Source organism: Ischnura elegans, chromosome 3 (assembly GCF_921293095.1).
Source record: "Ischnura elegans chromosome 3, ioIscEleg1.1, whole genome shotgun sequence".
Taxonomy (NCBI): Eukaryota; Metazoa; Arthropoda; class Insecta; order Odonata; family Coenagrionidae; genus Ischnura; species Ischnura elegans.
Genome location: NC_060248.1, coordinates 124,387,185 through 124,409,256, shown reverse-complemented (window position 1 = coordinate 124,409,256; position 22,072 = coordinate 124,387,185). Strand labels below are relative to the sequence as shown.

Here is a 22,072-nt window from a genome sequence, read left to right as displayed (position 1 = left end):
GCGGTACGGATGTGGTAAAGAAAATCTGGTATAGCTATCTTTCAATGTAATCGGCTGAAATAAATAGCTAAATTGATAAACCATATTATTTGCAGGGGTGCCGCGAGACGAGGCGAGATGAGACTTGCGGCAGTCTCGTCTCAGTCTCGTTATCTGACCTCGGATATCGTCTCGTTTCTTGAACCCAAGTCTTGTCTCAGTCTCGAGTCTCGGACGAGACTCTCGTTTCGGTACCCAAAAATAAATTTAGCACCTTAACATGCCGTTTCCTTTGCGTACTTAATCGCTGAATCGGTACCTTGAAATAAGGAAGCCATTTATATACATTTTAAATTTATATTGATGTGGACACCAATAACGTTAATGCTTGTAAAATTATTGATTTTGTTTATACTTAATGAATAAACTCGTATCTTAAAACCAGGGGCTGTCTGAGGTGATTGGGGACCCTCGGCTGGATCTCCCCCCCCTAACCGGATGATGAACTCGCCTCCATTCCTTCTCCCGCCTTGGAAAATTTTAGGCTTTCGCATGCCAGGAAATGGATTTTTACGTTATTCTCGGTCTAAAAAACAAAATAAAATTAAAAAATTAAAACTTTTCAGAAAAAATACTACGAAAATACTACTACCCCGCTCTTAAGCTTGCATGTACCATTTTCCAATGCACAAAGAAAGAAAATACTGCATTGAAGAGGTAGTTTTAACTTTCAAAAATAAAATACAATTGAACATGTCGTAGAATTACTTGACCGATGACATATTTTACGACTGTCGGCGAATTTGAAAATTAAAAAAGCTTGTCCAAGATCAGCTCTGATCGTCTACATCTATATACCACCCGGTGAGCCGCCTCAATAGGCTTGTGGGGGGGGGGGGGGGGGTTAAGAAACCAAATTAACAAATGAAAGAATATGCTCTAAAGACAGTCCGCCTAGCACTTATTAAAGTCTCTTATTGTTCGGGGGGAAAGCAAATTCCCATACCTATCCGCTCGGCAAAATATCTATCTTAATTTATCGTTTATGTCGCACTTAGAAATAGATGGAGTTTTTGTATGATCTTAGGTTTTCACGGCGTATCAGGTGCAGAAAAGTTTATCGGGTTTTCCACCGATCGGATCGGATCATTCGGAAGATCCCCTGAGGATGATCACCAAGTCGCTGCTCGAAACGTCAGGAGACATGGACGACATCAACCGGAGGAAAACCCGAGAAACTTTTATGCATATGGAGTTTGTATGTGATATTCTCAGAGTCTCTTTTAAAGAATGCTATTATCAATTGTTCATGTTCAATTTATTGCTCAATTGCCTCCGAATCTCCAGTGGCTGCTAGCCAAATTCGTTTTAACATTCATGTAACGCTTTCTGTAAGCTCGTAGCAGTTTCTGAAGAATTGTGCAGCTTTACTTTGTATTTTATTAAGTTCATGGATTAAATATTTTTTCACCTATATGATGATAAACGACTTTTGATCGCTACGGGTTCGTGGTCGGTCAGTGTGCAAGCCTCCATGACCTTCAATTGTTCACAATTTCGGTTCACGATTTTCGACGGCCAATATTATACCGGTCGTCCAAAATCGGTGTGTGTGTGCAACAAGTCTTAATATTAATAGAACACTCGCAAAAATCATCTATTTTTTCGCACTCTATATTCCCTGATTCCTTTTACGTTTATTTAATCTGTAATACATATATCGATATGACAAGCATACAATATATCTGCTAGTGGATCATAAGCAGATATGTGAGGTCTATTTTTGTAAAAATATGCTGTTTTTATCGTAATTTTTGTGGTAACTAACCCCAAAAAATCTCATGGACTCATAGTAATTTGCAAATTATGTTGCTAATACGGTGATTTGATGCAGACTCATTATTACGCGGTGAATTACATATTTTTCATAGCTTTTGCGAGTTCATAACGGTATTCTTTTGAAGGTACATATTATTTTGTCAACTGAAATATTATAATATATATCAACCGGTCTAGATGTTCGATGCTTTACTTCTATTTCTATGCCAAAGCACCATCGAAATGCCAAGGTGCCGAATATAATACATCCCTTGAAATTGAAGGCGTATCGCTTCAAAAGCGAAAATGATAGAATTTATTGAGACTTGCGATAGTTTATCTGTTCTTCAGAATACTACTTCAAATTGAAACGTTTATTTCGAAATATATACATCGTTGGTTTTAACTTGCAGAAAATACTTATTTAAATAGAAGTTAATTATCTAGCGTATTATGTATTTAATCATCAATTTAATTTACATTAAAAGTCTAGAATAAGGTCTACAGGTAAATGAATGTACCACGAGACAAGCATATTGCTGTTGGGTACCGACTATGTAGTGTTTGGAGACACAACTTGGCAAACGTACTAATTAATCGAATATTCACCCATGTAATTCTTCGAAAGTATAAAATAGAATAGAAAAGAGTACTTCTTTTTTCACTGTCCAACCAATTTACTTTAATACGTTTTCTAAAGGTCCAATTAGCATAATTTGAAAAAAAATAACTGTAAATACATCTATTCATGAAGTCATTGTAGGAAAATAAAAATTAGGATGCATTCTTGAACAATCGGTGACAGCTAACATAAGTGAGTCTGTAGAAGTTGCAATGCCAGCCTTCCAAATTTAGTGAAACTTCGGAACTAGGAAAAAGGATTATTTAATTATACTGATACTAATGATTCGAATTGCATTTGGGTTATAAATGAAACATTAGTTTCTAATTTTCACTAATCAACTCCTTATTAATAGTATGGATGAGGCTATGAAATGGAAAATCTACAAAGAAATAAACATTAAAGAGCTTTGTGCCAGTCATTCGAAAGGGAATTTAATCTTCTTAAATTAAGACATAAACATTGATTAATAAAACAATTATGGACACTTTATGTTGGGAAATATTGCAAAAATTTCTTAAGAAATGAAAAATCAGTAGCTTATTGTATCTTTTAAGATTTGAAATTTTATTGCTATTGACGTGTTTTCATCTTCAAAAACCAATGATGATGAGACCTAATTTAAATAGTTTGACGAAAGGATTTGAATTTTCAATTTTGTCTTCAATTTTATCATGTGCTAAAAATTAATATATTCATGAACCTGGATTAATATGGGATTAAGCAAATTAAATCATGACAAATATAGGAGATAACATTATCAAAATTAAATGACTCTGAAGTTGATAATGATAAATTTGAAGAACAATGTGTACAAATCATCTGCTTTGCCAAAAATGCACGTCGACGATTCGGCATCCTTCAACAGATGCACTCATTGGAACACTTCGATGGAATTGATGGATTCATTTTCGGCCACATTTCGTTTCCTCAAATTATCCAAGATCTTACCTTCACCTTCAGACACAAATTTGCCTTTAAATCGGCATAATGAAGCCATCACTTCAGCCCAAAGGTATATTTAATAACTTAGGCTAAGTAAAGTGGATAATAAAACGAGTAATATTGTCACAATGCAACGTAACTAAACGAGGTAGCGTAAACAAACAAAGGTGCTCAACCGGTGTGATTGACAGCGTTGTCGAGTTGGTGGTCAGCAATTATACATAAATCATTTTTTCAAATTAGGTTGAAATTAACAGAGCAAAATCTCTCACTAGTTAAGTTCCTTTTATTCATCACAAAAGATATAGTTATTAAGCTTTACTGTATTTCCTAAGAAAGGTTTTAAATTCTTCCAATACCTAAGAGTCAATATAGCAGCCATTCTTCATATCACAGTATTATTCCATTTTTAGTCAAATTCATGCATTGTACAGCTATTTTGATTGATTTAACATTACTTTTAATTTTTATGAATGACAAATTTAGCCATTATAACTCGTTATTGTCTAGTTTATCTAACTAATGAAATCAGTATTTCGAAGCGCAGGTTCCTCCTTAATTAAATGATTACAGTTGCCTTGCCTGACTGCAAATTTTGTGTATGTTTGGTTGCCAACGGTTTATTTGAAGTATGGGGATTGTTGGGGAAGATTGGGAAGGACTTCTTTGCAAATAAGTTGATTGAATTGAATAATGTAAATAAATTAGTTTCAGAGAAGGTTTATTGTTATATACGTAACAAAATTATATATTTTTTAATGCGATACACTTATCCAACTCTTAGTATTCATCGAAGCAGCAATGGATCTTCAGGGGAAAAACTTAAACGACAGCAACATAAATCGTTTAGTGCACCGTTGTTCAAGTGCCTCAATTTTCAATGCATTTCCAAAGGTCTGTGTTTACGCTCCATAGGTCAAGAACAAGAGATTATTCTAAGTCCGTGTTCAAGAATAAGAGAAGAAAGTGGATGATGGCCTGCAGAAGGGATTGAAATTCTTTGCCACAATTGTCAATTGCCTAATACTGTGAGGAATATTTTAACGTGAGTATACTTTTATATCAGCACCAATTAGTCATCCCATTAAAGGATTAAATATAAAATATTTAGCTGTAAGTGTTAATTTACGTAATTAAAGGATAATGAAGATTAAACTGCGGAGGAAAAATGAGGAATACGTGGAAAAATATGAGGCAAAGGAAAAATATGAGGCAAATTTGCGGCGATTTAGGCAAGGTTAAGATAATCCTTTGCTATTATTATGCCCATTACGTTTGCTGAATTTGAAAGTAAATCTTTAAATTTTGGACTATTTTTTCTGTGAGTCACGGTTCGAGAAAATGAATCCGAGTAAGTAAAGCGTTAATAGTGCTTGAAACCTATTTCACTATCTACCAAATACTTTTAACATACTTTTTGACGATTATTTGACTCTCAACCCTGGCAAATTGGAGAAAATTATCTGTTTTCCGCATATTAGGATACCTTCTTAGCAATTACAGAGGTGTTATAGATTTACAGCTAACACGGATATATGAAATCACACAGGGCTATAAAAATATTTATGTGCTTGTAATACACCTTTTATTAAGCTCTTAATTATCTATTGACCAGAACGTATCCCCGCCGTAAGGAAGCAATCAATGTTTTTTTTTATGAAAATGGTACATATTCATCAAGAATTAAACTTGCGGCAATACGTTCTTTTTGGGTAATAGGTACATCTGGGACCTCCATCGTCTGAAATTACTCTTTCTGCAGTGTCCTCATGTTTTGGAAGATGACAATCCGTGAATATCCAAATTGCTACGTTAAACATGAGCCTTGCGCCGATTGTTGACTAACCTTCGGACATCACCTCAGTTCAAGCAGACATAGTATCAGATACGATCAGGCCTAACGGACCAACCTTCTACGTACTTCTGAAAGGCCGACCCCAGAGAGCTGGGCAACAGTCTGTAATCGCGCCTTATCATCCCCAGACCCACACCACTTGCAACCAAAAGCTTCAGTGAATTGATGGCCTTTTTGGAAGGTGGGGTGCTAGTGAATTTGCCGCATAGCTGGATGCTCACGTAGTCTTCTGTAATGCCACTCAACTCACTGTAAGCCCCACTATCCCACCCAAGACCTTCGAAGACTTCGCCTTCCTCCGTGATGTAAAAGTTGTGCTCGAGGTCTCCGTCAGCTCGGATTTGCTCGTCTTGATATCTTTTGATCCAAGCCGAGCACTCCACTCGGCTGCGGCAACCCTCCCCGCTCTCGCTGATCATCACGAGCTCGACATTCTTCGGAGGCCGCGATTGGATCCCATTTGGAGTTGATCCGTTCCATTCCTCCCTGAAAATGAGTGTCAGACGATGGGGTACCACGAACTCCCACCGAGTAGACAACCGAGCGACATCCGTGCGTCTTTCCCAGCCCTCCACGGTCTTGACAAGTCCATCGCTTGAGAACCTGCTGTCGTTCAAGAGTCGCCCCATGGCGATCACCTTGTAGTCACGCGACAAATGCCCCTTCCAGACTCCGGACTTGATCAGCATCGCGTAGGCTTGCAGTGCGGGAGGAGAGGCGGTGTAGCTGATGAAGCGCACCGTGATAGCGTGGCGCCTGAGGCCGAGCAGGTGCCCGTAGGGGGCGACATGCCAGCCGCGGCCCTCGTAAACATTTCCGTCGTCTCCGACGTAGAAGTTTTCACGCAGGTCGCAGGCCTTCCTTGGGCCCTTCATTAAACGCACCATGGCTCGGTAATCGAGCCTCCCAGAGAAGCTACGGCCTCCGTCCCTCAGAACCACGACATCCACCGGGGATTCCAACGCCAACTCGTCCTCGTCCCACTCCCAGTCCCGTCTCGAGTGGAGGCGATCGGGCTTCTCCACCTCTGCAGAGGAAATATGAGAGGAGAATGAGCGAGGAAATGTTGGAGGATTATAGCTAAATGACCTTCTTTCATAAAGGCACAGGTTAAGAATAGGGGATTTCAGGTGGGTGTTCGCATATCATAACCTAAGCCACGAGTCCGATTTCAATGCAAGCGTGATCAAAAATTCGTAATATATAGAGAGTATACCCTGCAAGGCTAAAAAACAAAGTTTTTAAGGGTTGGGGTGTAATTAGCATAAGCATACATGCATTGATCCTTCAGTAGGTCTCCGCGGGTGTTTGTTTGTGAAGATAAATATCTTCTGAGCTTACTTCCTCGTTGATCCATTTCTTTGGACGGCATTTTCGCCAGGATTGCACTCGGCCTTTTCAGATCACCGAGTTTCTGATCCATACTTTTTTCCTTTCCAGAAAAAGGTATAGGTACACCAACAGCCAATCACGTGCAACCTGAACCGACGTTATGGTATACAAGGTGGCAAAAAAATATGCATCAGAAATCCAGTGGCCTAAAGAAGCTGAGCACAAGCCCAGCGAAACAATCGTCCAAATAAATGGAAGAACAAAGAGTCGAGTCCCTGAACACCTGTTATCACTGGTTAACAATCCGAAGATTGGTTTGAAGCAGCTCACCCCTCAATTCCTCTATCAGCTAATCTTTTCACGCCTACATATTTCTTCTCTTTCACATCCTTCTTTACCTGTTTCATATATATTGTTAGAGGTCTTCCTTATCCGTTCTTGCCATCTGCTTGCCCCTCGACGATTATCTCCATCATGCCATCATGTCTCAATATGTGCCCTTGAACTTTGTTCCGTCCTCTTATTAAGGTTTTCATGAGGCTTCCTCGACTTTTTTGCACGTCCACGTGTTTTCGGAATTCCGGTGACGACCACAATAGTGTTTGGCAGAGTGAGAGTTATCACCATCGTCCACTATTTTATTATAATTATACTTGCGGATATGCATCTACATTACTCCATGCGAGCCACCTCTAATGTACCTGGCTGGGGGTGAGGAATCACCAGTATGCAAAAGAATACCCACACGCACGCTCCCAACGGAACAATGGAGAAATAAAAGTACGCAAGCTACATCTACAGAATACCCTGCGAGCCACCTCTAGGGTGTTTGGCAGAGGATGATCAGTCACCAACATGCAGCATGCGATAGGACCGCAACATGTACACCTCGCCATAAAAGTAACATAAGCAGACTAGATATATTGGTATGACATCCTAATAATATTGAAAGAACAGAGAGATGGTTATTTTCCATAGGTTTATTGTGGAAAGTACGAAGCGTTCCGACCGACAGGTCACTATCGTGCAATCGTCATTATCGTCAGGGCATTATAAGTGCAATGTGCTGTAGAACATGATTGTGCTTGATCAAGTACAAATAAAACATAATTGTACTTGATAATGATCTGACGGTCGATACGCGTCGTCCTTTCAATAATACACCGGCGGAAAAGTGCCGTCTCTCTGTTCTTCCAACACCAGTACACCACGCGGTCATAAAATATTACGCAAGATGACAAAATATACGTGCACCTTCCTGAATAGACAAAACTAGCCAACGGTTAGTTATTGCTTAAAAATCCATGCAAGATAAGAACGATGGAAAAAATAAAATATTCAATTAGTCGACATAGTGAGTGACGCCATTACTCCTATTCATCTACATCTACATAATACCCTGCGATCCAACTCTAGGGTTTTTTTAGAAGGGGGTGGCCATCCGAGTTTATCTAAGAGGTCAGTTACACTAACAAGACTATCGTAACGACTTTTCACGTATCTGGCACAGTGGCGGCGCGTGCGTATACGCATGTTACCAAGTGCACACCCAAAGATGAATGAATTTTAAAAGAAAACTATTCCTTTGCAACGAGAAGGATAAAAATCCTGTCTACATAAGCAAGAAACATGAAGCTCCGAACGCTACAGCTATCTCCTTTTCGAATTCACCGCTCTACAAGTGTGCGAACCCGTGGCATCGCGCCGGGCGCATTTTCGGTCAATGCGATCGCATATGGGTGCTCGGGCGGGACGAAGTAAGCGGGGGGGTATGCACTGTTCAAATGGGTGATGGGAGCAGACTCAAAACGATGCGAGTGCGTACGCGCATATTTTTGGTGACTGACTCGCAGGTAGTGTAGTGGTGTAGCCGCCACCTACACTACCTGCGCTCAGGATCCTAGTTGTTCCTAGTCCGTGTGCAACAGAGTCATCTGTGTGGCCGTTTTCTACACTACTTCCTCATAGAGTGTAACTCATTTTGAAACTTGAAATAATTTTCATGCGCGAGGACTTCTGGAAAGTCTCTAGTGTCGTTGCTCTACTAAGATTTCTTGTTGAAAATAACATTCAAAACACATTCAGTGAAACAAATAAACTACTGAAAATTCTGGTGACAATTCCGATGACAACCAGTGAAGCAGAGAAGTGTTTTTCAACCCTTAAGCGTGTTAAAGCATTTTTACGCAGCACGATGGACGAGGACGGGCTCACTGCTTTGACGATGTTGTCAATTGAAAAAAAGTTCCTGGATGGTATCGAAGGTTTCAATGACAAAGTGATAGACAAGTTCGCTCGGAAGAAGGAAAGGAGAATGAATTTCACCTACCGTCACTTGTAAAGGTGTTTTTAGAATAATTATTTCCATTAGCATGCTAATATTGTTTCTATTCATGCAATTTTAAGAGTAGACTGTACCAGTGAAATGTTTTGCTTGCTATGTATTCTATTACGACGAAATACGATGCTCATGGATAAGGATTAACATAATATAATTAAATCATCCTATATCTGCTCTAATGCACACCCTAGATAAATTACCACCAGCCGCCACTGATCTGGCAGCTCTTCTCTGCACGCGAGGGTTTTTGGCAGGGGGTAGTCATCCGAGTTTATCTGAGAGATCAATGACGTTAACAAGGCTATCATAACTATTTTTCACGTACCTGGCAGCTCTTCTCTGCACGCGTTCCAACTCCGTTTGTAAGCCTATTTCACGAGGATCCCAACACTGGCAGCGTATTCTAGGTGGAGTGTGACGAGGGAGAAGTATCTAATTTCTATTTTTTAGCTTATTCTACCGTATCAGCGGTTGTTAGATTTTTTCCTGATAAAAAAAGTTTTTCGCAAATTTTAGGCAAGTTTTCCCAATCTCCGTTTAAATGGAAGAATTTAAGTAACCTTTTTATCCTAATTTATTGCATTAAAAATTCTGTATTACTACTGGCTATTATTACAATTATATAATATAAACTATTTATGATATTAAAAACATGTTTTGGCATTGTGTTGAGATATTGAAACAAATGAATGTGCGATTATATTTTGTTAGTACTATAGTATATTTTGTTAGTATTATTTGTAACAATTTATGACCGTGTGGTGTACATATCGCGGCTCTCATATATGCTGAATATTGGAGGTTGATCACCCCTTGCTAAGCACCCTGAAGGTGGCTCAAAGGGTATTATGTAGATGTAGATTGCATGATTTTACTTTTCCATTCTTCCGTTGGGGAGCGCGCTTGAGGGGATCCTCGTCATTGGTCACCCCCTGCCGTACACCCTAGAGGTGGCTCGCATGGAGTTAATGCAGATGTACAGAATTCCAGATATACTCATACACGTGGACGAGCTAAAAAGTGGAGTGGGGGAAGAAAAGGGAGTTTCCTCCTTACCCCTCCCCTCACAAAATTTCGGCGTTACAAATTCTCTGGCGTAAATTTTGTCACTTTTCGTAAAGTCCTTATTTCTCATCGTAGAACCTCGATCAAAAGACGCATTTAATAGCTCAACCGCGAGGAATATGATTAATGTATTTTTTAACTCTACGTATTGAAATTAGCAAAGTAAAAAATATACTATGATAGGTCATATCGGTAGGGGTGAGCTCCTGCTGTGACAGCCATTTCCCGAGGACCCGGATTATCTCTGGGAGCCGGAGGAAGGGTTCGGGAAAGGGCAGCGATCGAGCATGGCTGGGGTCCAATATACCTGGCTGGATCATGACGCCACCAAACTACCACGAACCATGAATAATACGTCATTTTAAATTAAATTTTATTTTTGTTTCTAATTAATTTTTGGTTTTATGAAATTTTCAAAAATCAAGACTCTTGAGTGCAATAAATGACTCCGTGCACCATTAAATTAGCCGTTTTGTCAACTTCATGAACTTTGTAACTCAACCCAGGGAAAACTACTACTTCTACAACATTCATCTTCCACAATAAGGTGCAAACATTAATTAATATTAATAAAATGGCTTTTGCGTATTTTTAGAACGCATATTTTGTTGTAAAGTAACGAAAATGTTTAAATACTATCTAGTCCTACAGTCTACCCTAAAAGAAAAAAATAAAACTAACAGAAACACTTCTCAATTTACTTTCAATCGTTCTTAGATCCGAAAGTAGATGATTTTTATGTAGTATAGATTATATATGGATATTTAAAAAATCCGCCGGAGCGAACGAATGCTGCGTTGCCACGTCTTGCGCGCGACTTTACTTTGCTTCCTGGTAACCGACGATGGCACGGTGCGGCCGCGTTTGGCAACATGTCATAAATAGTAGTTTAAAGCATACCGGGACTAGCCACGGTGATACCATATACGGGAGTCACCCGCAATGCACAATCGTGCGATCCACAGAGAAAAAAATCTTCCGCCTTGACCGGGATTCGAACCCGGATCCTCCGAATTACGGTCGAGTGCTTTGGCCAGTTAAGCTACCGAGACGTAATTCTTCCCTAAGGATATTTGTGGGCACTAACGGACAAGGTGTTGCTGGACTGCTGGGCATACAATGCCACAAGCAGTCCAAATCGTGCGCACAGCGCCACAGCCGGAGAGCAGGCCCGGACAAAGAACACCTCATTACACGTATAACGTCAACATTAGTTTTCTTTTTTCTTTTAGGGTAAACTGTAGGACTAGATAGTATTTAAACGTTTTCGTTATTTTACAACAAAATATGCGTTCTAAAAATACGCAAAAGCCATTTTATTAATATTAATTAATGTTTGCACCTTATTGTGGAAGATGAATGCTGTGAACGTAGTAATTTTCTATAGGTTGCATTACAAAGTTCATGAAGTTGACAAAACGGCTAATTTTATGGTGCACGGAGTCATTTATTGCACTCGCGAGTCTTGATTTTTGAAATTTTCATAAAACAAAAAATAAATTAGAATCGAGAATAAAACTTCCTTTAAAATGATGTATTATTCATTATTATGGCATCTACGGAAGTTCAGATATAAATTTTCAAAGTTCAGCGGAACATCTTTTTGACGCCGACAGTAGTAACAATATGTAAAAAATAAATAAATGATAAATAAATCCATGTATATTTCACCGCCGTTCCCGTGGCAGACTTCGAAATATTACAAATATTGAAAATCAGTTTTAATCATCCGGTATTACTGCCTGAGGCATATGCCAACTCAGCTGTACTCCGGATAGTAATTACTAAAGTCATAGTTGATAAATACTTACTCTCATAACAGTCGAGCCTGTGAAAGTTCCGTTTCTCGACATTCATATCCCTAGTATTTTCTCCAGTCTCTACAGAAACTATGTAGGGAAGAAAACGATAAAAGTGAGTAATATTAGCCAAGTATAAGCCAGCATGTCATCTTTTGGACTAACATTGTTATGCATGTAGTGAAAATAAAACGTGCTAGACATTAAGGCGAGAATAATTGGCAAAAACTGTCAAGAATAGAACTACTTTTCGATTTGCCTTTATTGAATTGAAAGTCTTAGGAGATTTAATTACAAAGTGTAAAGAGTCCTTCAGGAGCTCATAGAGCTACATACATGACTAGAAAAGGAAATAAAAATAAATTATAGTTAAAGGCAATAGATATTACCATAGAGTAAAAATATACTTACTCCATGGTATTACTCACCTTAGGTGGGAGGGCATAGGATGATTTAAGCATAAAAAAACCAACGTATCTACATCTACATGTCACCCCCCTAGCCGCCCTAATAGGCGTGTGGCGGGAGGTGTTAGGACACCAGAAGTTAACAAATAAAAAGGAAATTCTCGAGCACGTTCCGCCTATATTCCGCCTTATAGCAGTTATCAAAGCCCTTTTTATTCGGGGGGAAATTCCAATACCTTTTCGTTCGGCAAAATACTTTTTAATAGAGTTACTATTTTTTATCATTTGAAGCTGTTTAGTTGTTCCATCGCGTTGAATAGTGATCTCTTTCATCGATCACTCAATGAAAGGAATGTCTAAATAACGCGCAGTATCATCATTAGTGCATGTATTTTCGAAGTGGGAGTTGAAATTGTTAGCCTTTTCTGTATTTTTGATGACAAGTTTTATCACATTTTAAGTTTAATCACGCACTCAGTTTAAGACTATATATTTATCACGTAACGAATGTAGAGATGAATATTTTCCTTGAAATCGCATAGGGCTAAAAAGATTTCGGATTTTCTTCGAGCAATTTTTTCTTGAAATTTTGTGGTACTGTACGAATGGATTTCATGGCTTTGGAGCGTTGCGCAGCGTAACTTTCTCTTGCTTCAAGTTCCTTCGATTTTTTACCTAGCGGAATGGACTTTCTGTACAAGTTGTACCAATTTCTCTGTTTCCTAAGGTTTCTCCTACAGCAACTCCTTTTTTTCTATATAATTTCAGTTTTTGAGGAACATATTTGTTGATTCCTAGTCGCAGAATTTCTAAGCACTCCTTCCAACAGTGCTTTCATCCTCTCTTTTAGCTACAAAGTTCGTGTACGAATCATTAAGCGTCCCATCATTACTAAAACTGTCCCGTCAATTAAATAAGTAATTTGATTTTACTGCTGACTTTACTTGAATTTTAAAGGCTGCAGAAATTACTCTGTGATCACTTATACCGTCTAAGTACCGCATCAGTCTATCTAACATAGAAATACTGCATTTCCTTATTATATTAGGTAAAAAATACATTCTCCAAAAGACATTCAGCGAGCGACTAAGGTAAAAATCACGTTTATTAAGTTTATCGGAATAGACTTACTTAGACTTCTTACAGCGCTCCATGTTGCCAAAATAGCGGCTCCATTTCTCTCTACCTTCCTCTTTTTTGGCGTCACGTTATGGAATCGAACAGATTCAGAAGGCAGATTCAGAATTCAGATTGCAGACAGATTCAGAATGTCACTTTTTCCACGATCAATAAGAGATTATAACGGCAGCGATAGACCTCATAGATAATGCATAAATAGATTGCATGACTTGTGGTGTAGCCAACTAACCTATGTAAAACTCAATGCATGTTTCTTAATTTTATTATTATTTCTAACAGCATATAGTAGTATAATTTGTTAGTATGCGTGACGTTTTGTGGACCGTGTGGTGTGCATGTTGGAGTCCAATTGCATGCTGCATGCTGGTGATTGATCACCCCCTGCCAAACACCCTAGAGGTGGTTCGCAGGGTATTATGTAGATATATGTAGATGTATGGAATCACTGCAGTTCAGACGCATTGCAGCAGATGTGAGTAACTCGGTTAGGGATATTTAAATATCATTTGCAGGCAGTTCATGACAATATTTTCGAGAAAAAGATTATAATCTTAAAGTTTCAAGGAAGTGATTTGATAGCGTCCCATGTGCTCCCTCAAACTGCCGTAGCAAATTTTTTAATGAAGTGTCAATCCAACGGTCATGAGATAAGTCTTTTGTGCATAAATACCACTGATAGCTTCAGCAATTGTCAATTATCCATATGCGGATTTCATTTCTTTCCGTGACGGTATGCTGGTTGACGTCGTAACGGCCTGGGAGATTTGTTAGTTTTTATAACTTATGCTGATTTCAGAGATTGAGTTCGCGGAGGACCAGGACCAGAAGACCAGTAAAACATTTTACTTGTGAATTGAATTAAACATAGTATGAGTATATAACCTATAATTTGTAATAATTCATCATCTATAATATAAAAAATAACGATTTTTCATACGGTTCGATTACAACTGTAAGCAGTCGGAAATCTACCTACTCACTGCTAGTGGAAATTTACTTTGTGAAAGCGACAAAAAACAATCAGAAAAATTCATCACCACGCAATTGTAATTTTATATAGGCATTCACCTTTTACTCGTCTTATTTTTGTTGCAAAAGAATGTGATAGTTCCAATTCGATCGTAGGCATCATGCCAATCTTCCCTATGTTCCGTTATTCATCTGGGAGGTCATGTTTTTCGTCCAATCTCTAAAAACCTTCCCAATTTCTGCTTCTACGTCAGGTCTAAATATTAGAAGCAAATCCACGCATCCAATTATCTATAATACCACCATGTTGGTATTTTTTTCCGACAGGAACTTTTTTTCACCGCCATAAAATGATAACGGCGACAAATAGCCGGAAGATAAGTTATTTTTCCTAAGATCATTGATTAAAATGAAATTTAAGGCAAAATTAGACCTTAGATCCTAAAACGATTGAAAACTGCTTCAAATTTTTGGTGCCAAAAAAAAGTTTGGAGCGAGAAAGGAAACCGATTGCCCCTCGCATTCCCCCCCTGAAATTATACCGGAGTATCCTCAAATTAGTGAAAATATGAAATATTGTCATCGATTGACGTTTCCCTTGTGTCGTGTTTATTATTAAAGGAAGCGAAAATATTAATTGATGACTATCTTTTCAGAGAAACAAGATACCATGAGTAACGGCGTAAAGTGCGTTTGGCACATAAAAAAGTCCGAGATCCAAGAGCAGCAAAGTATTTGTGGGGATCCTGTTTTTTCTTTTGTCCCAAGTCACCTATCTCGAATCCTGGCATTCGTCGGCGGCCTTAATCCAAATTTTTGGTGGTCTTTGAGACTTGGCGCCCCGAGATTATTAGATTTGGCAGGTAAGACGTCGCACATGTTACGTTCATTCATCGGTTAAGGATCTAGCATACTGATAAATAATCAAATATGGATTTATACTAACGAACGAAAAGAAAACTATGTATTTATCCACCAATTTATTCTCGCGGTACCACACATCTACATGTGAAAAAGAAGCTAGTGGTAAATTGAATTTCCTTGAAGTGAATGTTTCCAAAAGTACTAAGTGTTTTGAATTTGCAATTTTTAGAATAACCACCACCACGGAACATTTAATCCCCTCCGACTCCCGCCATCACATTTCCCAAAAGTTATCGACATTCCACTTCTTGCTTAATAGACTTCTGAATTTCCCCCTCTCCTAAGAAAACTTTAATAAGGAATTGGAAACGATTAAAGCACTAGCGAATGGGTAGAACAGAACACTTGTGGATAAAATGCTCATAAGAAAACGCTCTCTGAGAGCACAAAATATATTTTTCAGTCCAATGGAATCAAAGGACGATAAATTTAAGTGGTGTAAATCACCTTACTACGGTTTTTTGTCACAGAAAGTAAGCCACCTGTTTCCCAAAAACCTTTTCAAGATTGCCTTTTATAAAGGCCTGGTTACACGGTACATGAGAATGTACAAGAAAATGTGAGAATGTCTGAATCTCAGAATGATCGCGAAAATGCACCGTGTAACCACGCAAAATGTAAGAATGTATGAATTTCTGAACGCCTGCTCTAATTTCGCTCAGACAATCATACAATTTGAACTCAGAGTCACCTGGTGGCAGACTACGAAAGCGACACATTCATTTCATCTGGCTTGTATAGGCGACTTCTTTGTTTACGTACGGCCCCGATAGTTATTTGGATTTGAAATGATCTTGCTTGACTTGGATATCTCACTGATTGGATATGGGTAGCGAAAGAATGGAACACAAGAAAAGGGGATGGGTAAAAGGAAGGATCAGATGGAAAGGCGCTGAATGTATGAACCGCGAGAACTGTCCAAGATTGAGATTCAAATGATCGTATAAAGGTCATAAAAAAGCGTGTGATAGGCAAAGAAATAAGATTCAAGTACTATTTACGCTGTATTTACTCAAGTTCCTGTTTTTGAATCGAGGCCGACTGCAAAACGAGTCGAAATTTTAGGTGTTGCGTTGACATGCAGCGAACGTTATGGGCATCGCAGTAATAAATATTGAATTTACCTTGCCAAAAGCCTCATATTTCTCGTATATTCCTGTAGCGTGCGCCGATTCACAGGAGAAGGATGGAGAGAAATCACGACACACTCGCTTTCAAGTCTAAAATTCAACTGCCTTTATTATGTCCTGTTTATTATATCACAAGGCTTAAGGGCACGAGAAATTTTGAAAATGTGCTTTTATTATGGAACACTACTGTCCAACAAAATTTTAACGATATCGGCGAAAGACACTTCGTGAATATTCCTTGTTAGGGGCTCCTTGTGACGAGAGGCCGGCCGCCCATTACATTCCTTATTTTTCACCGTGGTTTAATCGTAATCAGTATTTATTCTCGTAAACAGCCACTTTCCTTATAATTTGATCCTACAATGGGTAGAATGATAGGTACATTTATAGAGTTGTTTACAAAGTGAAATAAGTAACTTGATAATATCCTGCGGTAACCCTGATTTAAGAGTGTACTTACGTTGAGGATATCCCGTTGACAATATAGATAATGTATTTGACTCCATTCTGTGGATCATCAACCACTTATTCCTCCTATTTTTCCCTTCGAACACAAGCAAAAAACTTCTCCGGCGAGTAAATAGAGGTACTAGACGTCGGGGCACTTTATATGGTTTTATGGGAAACACGATTTATATGGTTTTCACACGTTTTTCTTTTGAAGGTCCATGCTGAAATATACTTACTGCATTAAGCAAATGATGTAGATGTGTAACGTAGATCACAATCTGCAATCAACTTATTTTAATTAAATCTTTCCAAAGCCCCCCAAACAATCGCCTTTATTTATTTCAACAACGCCTTGGCAACCCAATATATTCACAATCCGAAGTTTGACGTTAAAGCAGCAATTATAATCGCCAAATTTGCGTTTGAGTCCCTACATAGACAGTTTTTCTATCCACTTCCTCAGTCTGTCATCAGTGGATTCCAGGCCGCGATGTAACGCGCGCACGCTCCGTCACGTGTTTTCAAGCAGTCGATGAAGATTATTTTTAAAGACTCATATCTCACAAGGAGACTTTGCCTAACCGATGTCAAGAAAGAAGATGAAACCTTTTTTATTTGAAAGTGGACACTTAGATAGGAATACAGTTGAAGGGTTTTGTCCAAATACGCCCGGGTTTGAGAGAAAAAATCATTTAAAAATTGAAAAATATGGTCACGCTGAATTTAATATTAAAAATTTCGCTTATTGCTTGAGAGCGATTTGGCCGAGTGGTAGCGTACCGCACTGCTGAAGTGAAAGTCAAGGGTTCGAGACTCGGTGAGAGTAAATTTTTTCCAGTCTGCCACCTCCTCCATTTTTTGTAATCCGTTCCATCCTCTTCTAATTTGTTCATTTAGGACGTTTAACATTTTTTTTACTGTTGTTTGAGAATAAGCCCTAAACTGACATTTTTGTCGCTAGCTAACCCTTTCTTCGAAATATTCTTTCCGTGCCAAGATTCATGAAAGCAGGAGTGGTAAAACTGTGGTGCTGGCTTCGAAGTGAAGGGTACTCATTTCCAAAGCAAAAGATTTTAAACATATTGTCTCCGGAGAGTTTCCCCGGTTACATACGGGAGAAAGAGATAAAAAAGGGGGAACGAAATTCGACAAGCTTGAAATGATCTACAGATGGGTATACGATCACTTTGTCGAACCCAGGAACAGCAATGAGCCGCTGATGACTCGCACTTTACAAGAATAGCTATTTATGCGTGATTTCAGCACATATCTCCCGGATTTGAATTCCCTGCTGGTGCTTCATGGGTTGCATCTTTTAAGAAGAGAAACTCAATCGTGCAACGTAAATTAACAAAATACGTATCAGCGGGCGAGCAAGCGTGTGCTGAAGAAATATTGCAATCGGCAATGACGTTTCAGAAGCAAACAAAAAGCCCAATCTCCAAATGTAATGGATTTCGTAATTAATACAGATCAGACCGGGTGTCCGTAGAGGAGGATATAAAGAGAACGCGATCAAGAAAGGGAGAATATTGTTCAGGTTGCTCTTGGGAGCGTGATCAAAGTAATACACTCATATACAGCGCAGGAAAGCTGCTTCCTAAAGTTTTTATTGTGCTTATCAGAACCTGGAGGTGATTTTGGTCCGCAAGTGAGGGAAGAAACTGGAGAGTGATTTTTAAATGTTTCTGTTATGTATTCTAAATCTGGAAAACTTACGACTGGGTTGTATTTCAAATTAAAAAAAAATATTCTCCGGCCATGTGTTAAAAACAATACATTTTAATTGCTTATTTATTTTTGGGGGACAAAAATATAGTGCCATTTATGATGAACTATTTATCGACGAGGAAGGAGAACCGATATACAGCGTAAAAACTATACCACCGAAGTGCACATCCGTAAGCCAACCGTGCTATGTTTATTTTTACAGGAAAGTAAAGCAGTTTATCGCACGAAACCAGAACTGCACCTTCCTCCTTCAAGGGAAAAGAGAGATATTCTCACATGAGGATGGAATAAAAATCTATTCAATCGTGCATCATCAGTTGTCCTAACCAGCGTTCAATGATATGCTAAGGTATGCATGATATTCCTCGAAGCTAGTAGAGAATTAAATTGTTTAAAAATGTTAAGGGGATTATGTTTCCTTGAAGATATAAAGAAACACAATGGAAAATGCTCAGGTAGCAGTTTTATAGAAAGAGCATGGTACTTTTCAATTACTTGCTTTTCTTGTTTTATTACAATTATCATCCAAATTACTGTAAAGAGGCGAAGTAATAAATAAATAATGAAAAATTGGAGAAGGCAATGGCATTGCAAATTATTCAATTTTATATATTTTTGCTTTATATTATGGAGGTATTTCCTCCAACCCATGGTCCTTTACGCGACAGAGATTTCTCGTGAGCATAAGATCTAATGAAAGCAAGAGAAAACCGAATAATATTGTGCTACGGGAAAAAGCAAAAGAAGTGTAGGAAAATGGGAGTCTGGCGAGGCCACGAAAAAAGAAAAGGGAAGGGACGAGCCGACAAGCCAAACTAAAAACAGTACTATCATATGGACATCGACCTCAACAGGTACAGGCCATGAACCAATTTTAAGTTGGCCGAGTAGTATATTCCAGGTAATTAAAAGTTCACATGTAACGACAATTTCCCCAGCTTGTACAGCTTGTTTAAAATCTCTAGGCACCTAACTACGCGGAAATAAGGACTCTGACATTGAGAGGAGAGTAAGTTTGTGGGAGGAAAGCATATCTCGCACATCGATCGGTTAGGGCAAGAGGAGTAGGGAATAATGGTCGGCAGGGTGCCCAAAAATGGCTTACTATTCCAACGAAAAATATAGATGGTACTTCAACCTCCTATCCAGGTTACTATGTGTTGAAAAAACTTCGTTCTAATCGACCAGCCCTTCAACTATTCAGGTGTTGAGGACAAAATTTCTTTCTTCCTTTCCAAAATCCTATTATACGCAAACATTTTAGCCTTTTAACTTTTAACTCAATATCTCCGGTAAATCGAATTCGCTTGAATAGGTTCTCGGCAACAAAATACATGCGGCAAAAGTTATTCAGCAAAATAAATTAAGTTATAAGGGCATTTCCTGACGATTACCAAGGTAAAAAAATAGACTACAGGAGAGCAACAACAGTCAGAAGAGCAATAGCGACGTTTAGCACTTGGAATACTCCAAATTGATCATACAGGTAGACGAGTGAAAATTGTTGTATATTCTAAATACTACAACAGCAGGAACCTAGGAGACTCTCCGGAGACAATATGTTTAAAATCTTTTGCTTTGGAAATGAGTTCCCTTCACTTCGAAGCCAGCACCACAGTTTTACCACTCCTGCTTTCATGAATCTTGGCACGGAAAGAATATTTCGAAGAAAGGGTTAGCTAGCGACAAAAATGTCAGTTTAGGGCTTATTCTCAAACAACAGTAAAAAAAAATGTTAAACGTCCTAAATGAACAAATTAGAAGAGGATGGAACGGATTACAAAAAATGGAGGAGGTGGCAGACTGGAAAAAATTTACTCTCACCGAGTCTCGAACCCTGGACTTTCACTTCAGCAGTGCGGTACGCTACCACTCGGCCAAATCGCTCTCAAGCAATAAGCGAAATTTTTAATATTAAATTCAGCGTGACCATATTTTTCAATTTTTAAATGATTTTTTCTCTCAAACCCGGGCGTATTTGGACAAAACCCTTCAACTGTATTCCTATCTAAGTGTCCACTTTCAAATAAAAAAGGTTTCATCTTCTTTCTTGACATCGGTTAGGCAAAGTCTCCTTGTCAGCTATAAAACATTATTCATCCGCGAAATTTTCGGCAAGTACATTTGAGGTAAGGATCTTATTATTCCAGTACTTTTAAAAATGTTTGCATGTTCATCATTGGTTTATATTTGAAGTTGAAATAATTTGTTGCGCATTTAAAAATGTACGAAAAAATGTCCGAAAAAATGTACCGTGTAACCACCTACTCGTGGATCTTGTCCATGAGAATGTACAAGAATCTGTTCAGAAAACCATTCAGAAAAATGTACAGATTCTTGTACATTCTAATGTACCGTGTAACCAACGGAAAACCAGCAACCCATAATCCTTCCCCTCCTCCTAGTTTGAAACGTATATATATAAGAACGTATTTTATGCTTGCAACCCTTGTACCTGATGATGATGCCGCTGCGTCGAAACTAGTTGTAGTGCGAGAATAAATTGGTGGATAAATACATAGTTTTCATTTGTTAGAATAAACTTCCACAAAGTTGAGCCTGAGACTATAGAGATTATGTGGATTTATGCCTTCCTAACAAACACAATAAGAACAATATTAAATAATCAATCGCTATGGAAACTGTCATGCATAATACTTCTGAACGCTTCGCCTTTCATGGATCGACGTGCTGGGAGTTAATTACCCATGATGTGGAGGGGACCATTAATCACTTAAGGCATTTGTAAGGTAGAGTGGAGTCTCAACCAATCTCCCCCATTGCAATGGGTGAGGTCTCGGAAAATATCACGGGTATATTTTTTATTACTTCGGAAATATTGTAAAATTTATAGAAAACTTAGTTGCATTGTGTAAAAATTGCCTCTACCCAAAGATCTGACTCAATAATCTATATCGAAATTATAGACTAAAAATAGACGAACGCCGCAAATCATCGATTAAGCCCTTTCGATAGTTTAACCGCCATCGATCCTTTAATGTTGCTAATTAATATTGGAGTAAAATGGATCGAAATGAGGAAGGCCAACTGCTCTATACCGCGAAATTATAATTATTAGATAAATGGCATCCAGGAAAGGGCAATGAGGGATACGTAAACGTATGCATGTGGTTCTTATTTTTTTACTGACGGCTGCGGTCCTAACAGCCCCCACCACTCTCTAATTTAGGCGGCTTGAGTAAATTAAACCTTTATTTGTGCTCTGGGGTGAACAACGGAGTAAAATATTATATGAATGGCATGTCTAGCTCAACAAAAAGAATACACACACAAGAAAGCAAAGTCAATTCACATCATAATGATAAATACAGAAGTGTACTTATGGCTGAACATAAAGCCAAGTTACGCACCTTTATTTCTGGGGTTCAAAGCAGCAAAATCATTTGGTTTCGAGAGGACGGAAGAAGAATCATTGGAAGGGTGGAGGAGAATCATATGGGTGGGTAGCGAATTCCAAGACTTAAAAGAAGCGGTTGGGAAAGAATTGAATTAGATGTTAACACGGGTAGGAAGGTAGGGTCTGATCGGGAAGTCTTTTCGTGGG

At 38.6% G+C, this 22,072-nt stretch overlaps 1 protein-coding gene across 1 annotated transcript in view; it reads right to left on the bottom strand.

The window, feature by feature from the left end:
* Positions 1-4,920: 4,920 nt before the first annotated feature.
* The window catches only part of LOC124156506 (peptidoglycan recognition protein 4-like), a 34,770-nt gene continuing 17,618 nt past the window's right edge, over positions 4,921-22,072 (bottom strand). The window contains exon 3 of the mRNA XM_046531084.1: positions 4,921-6,246. Within this exon, the coding sequence (XP_046387040.1) occupies positions 5,246-6,246 (1,001 nt within the window). The 3' untranslated portion in view covers positions 4,921-5,245. The remainder of the gene's footprint in view (positions 6,247-22,072) is intronic.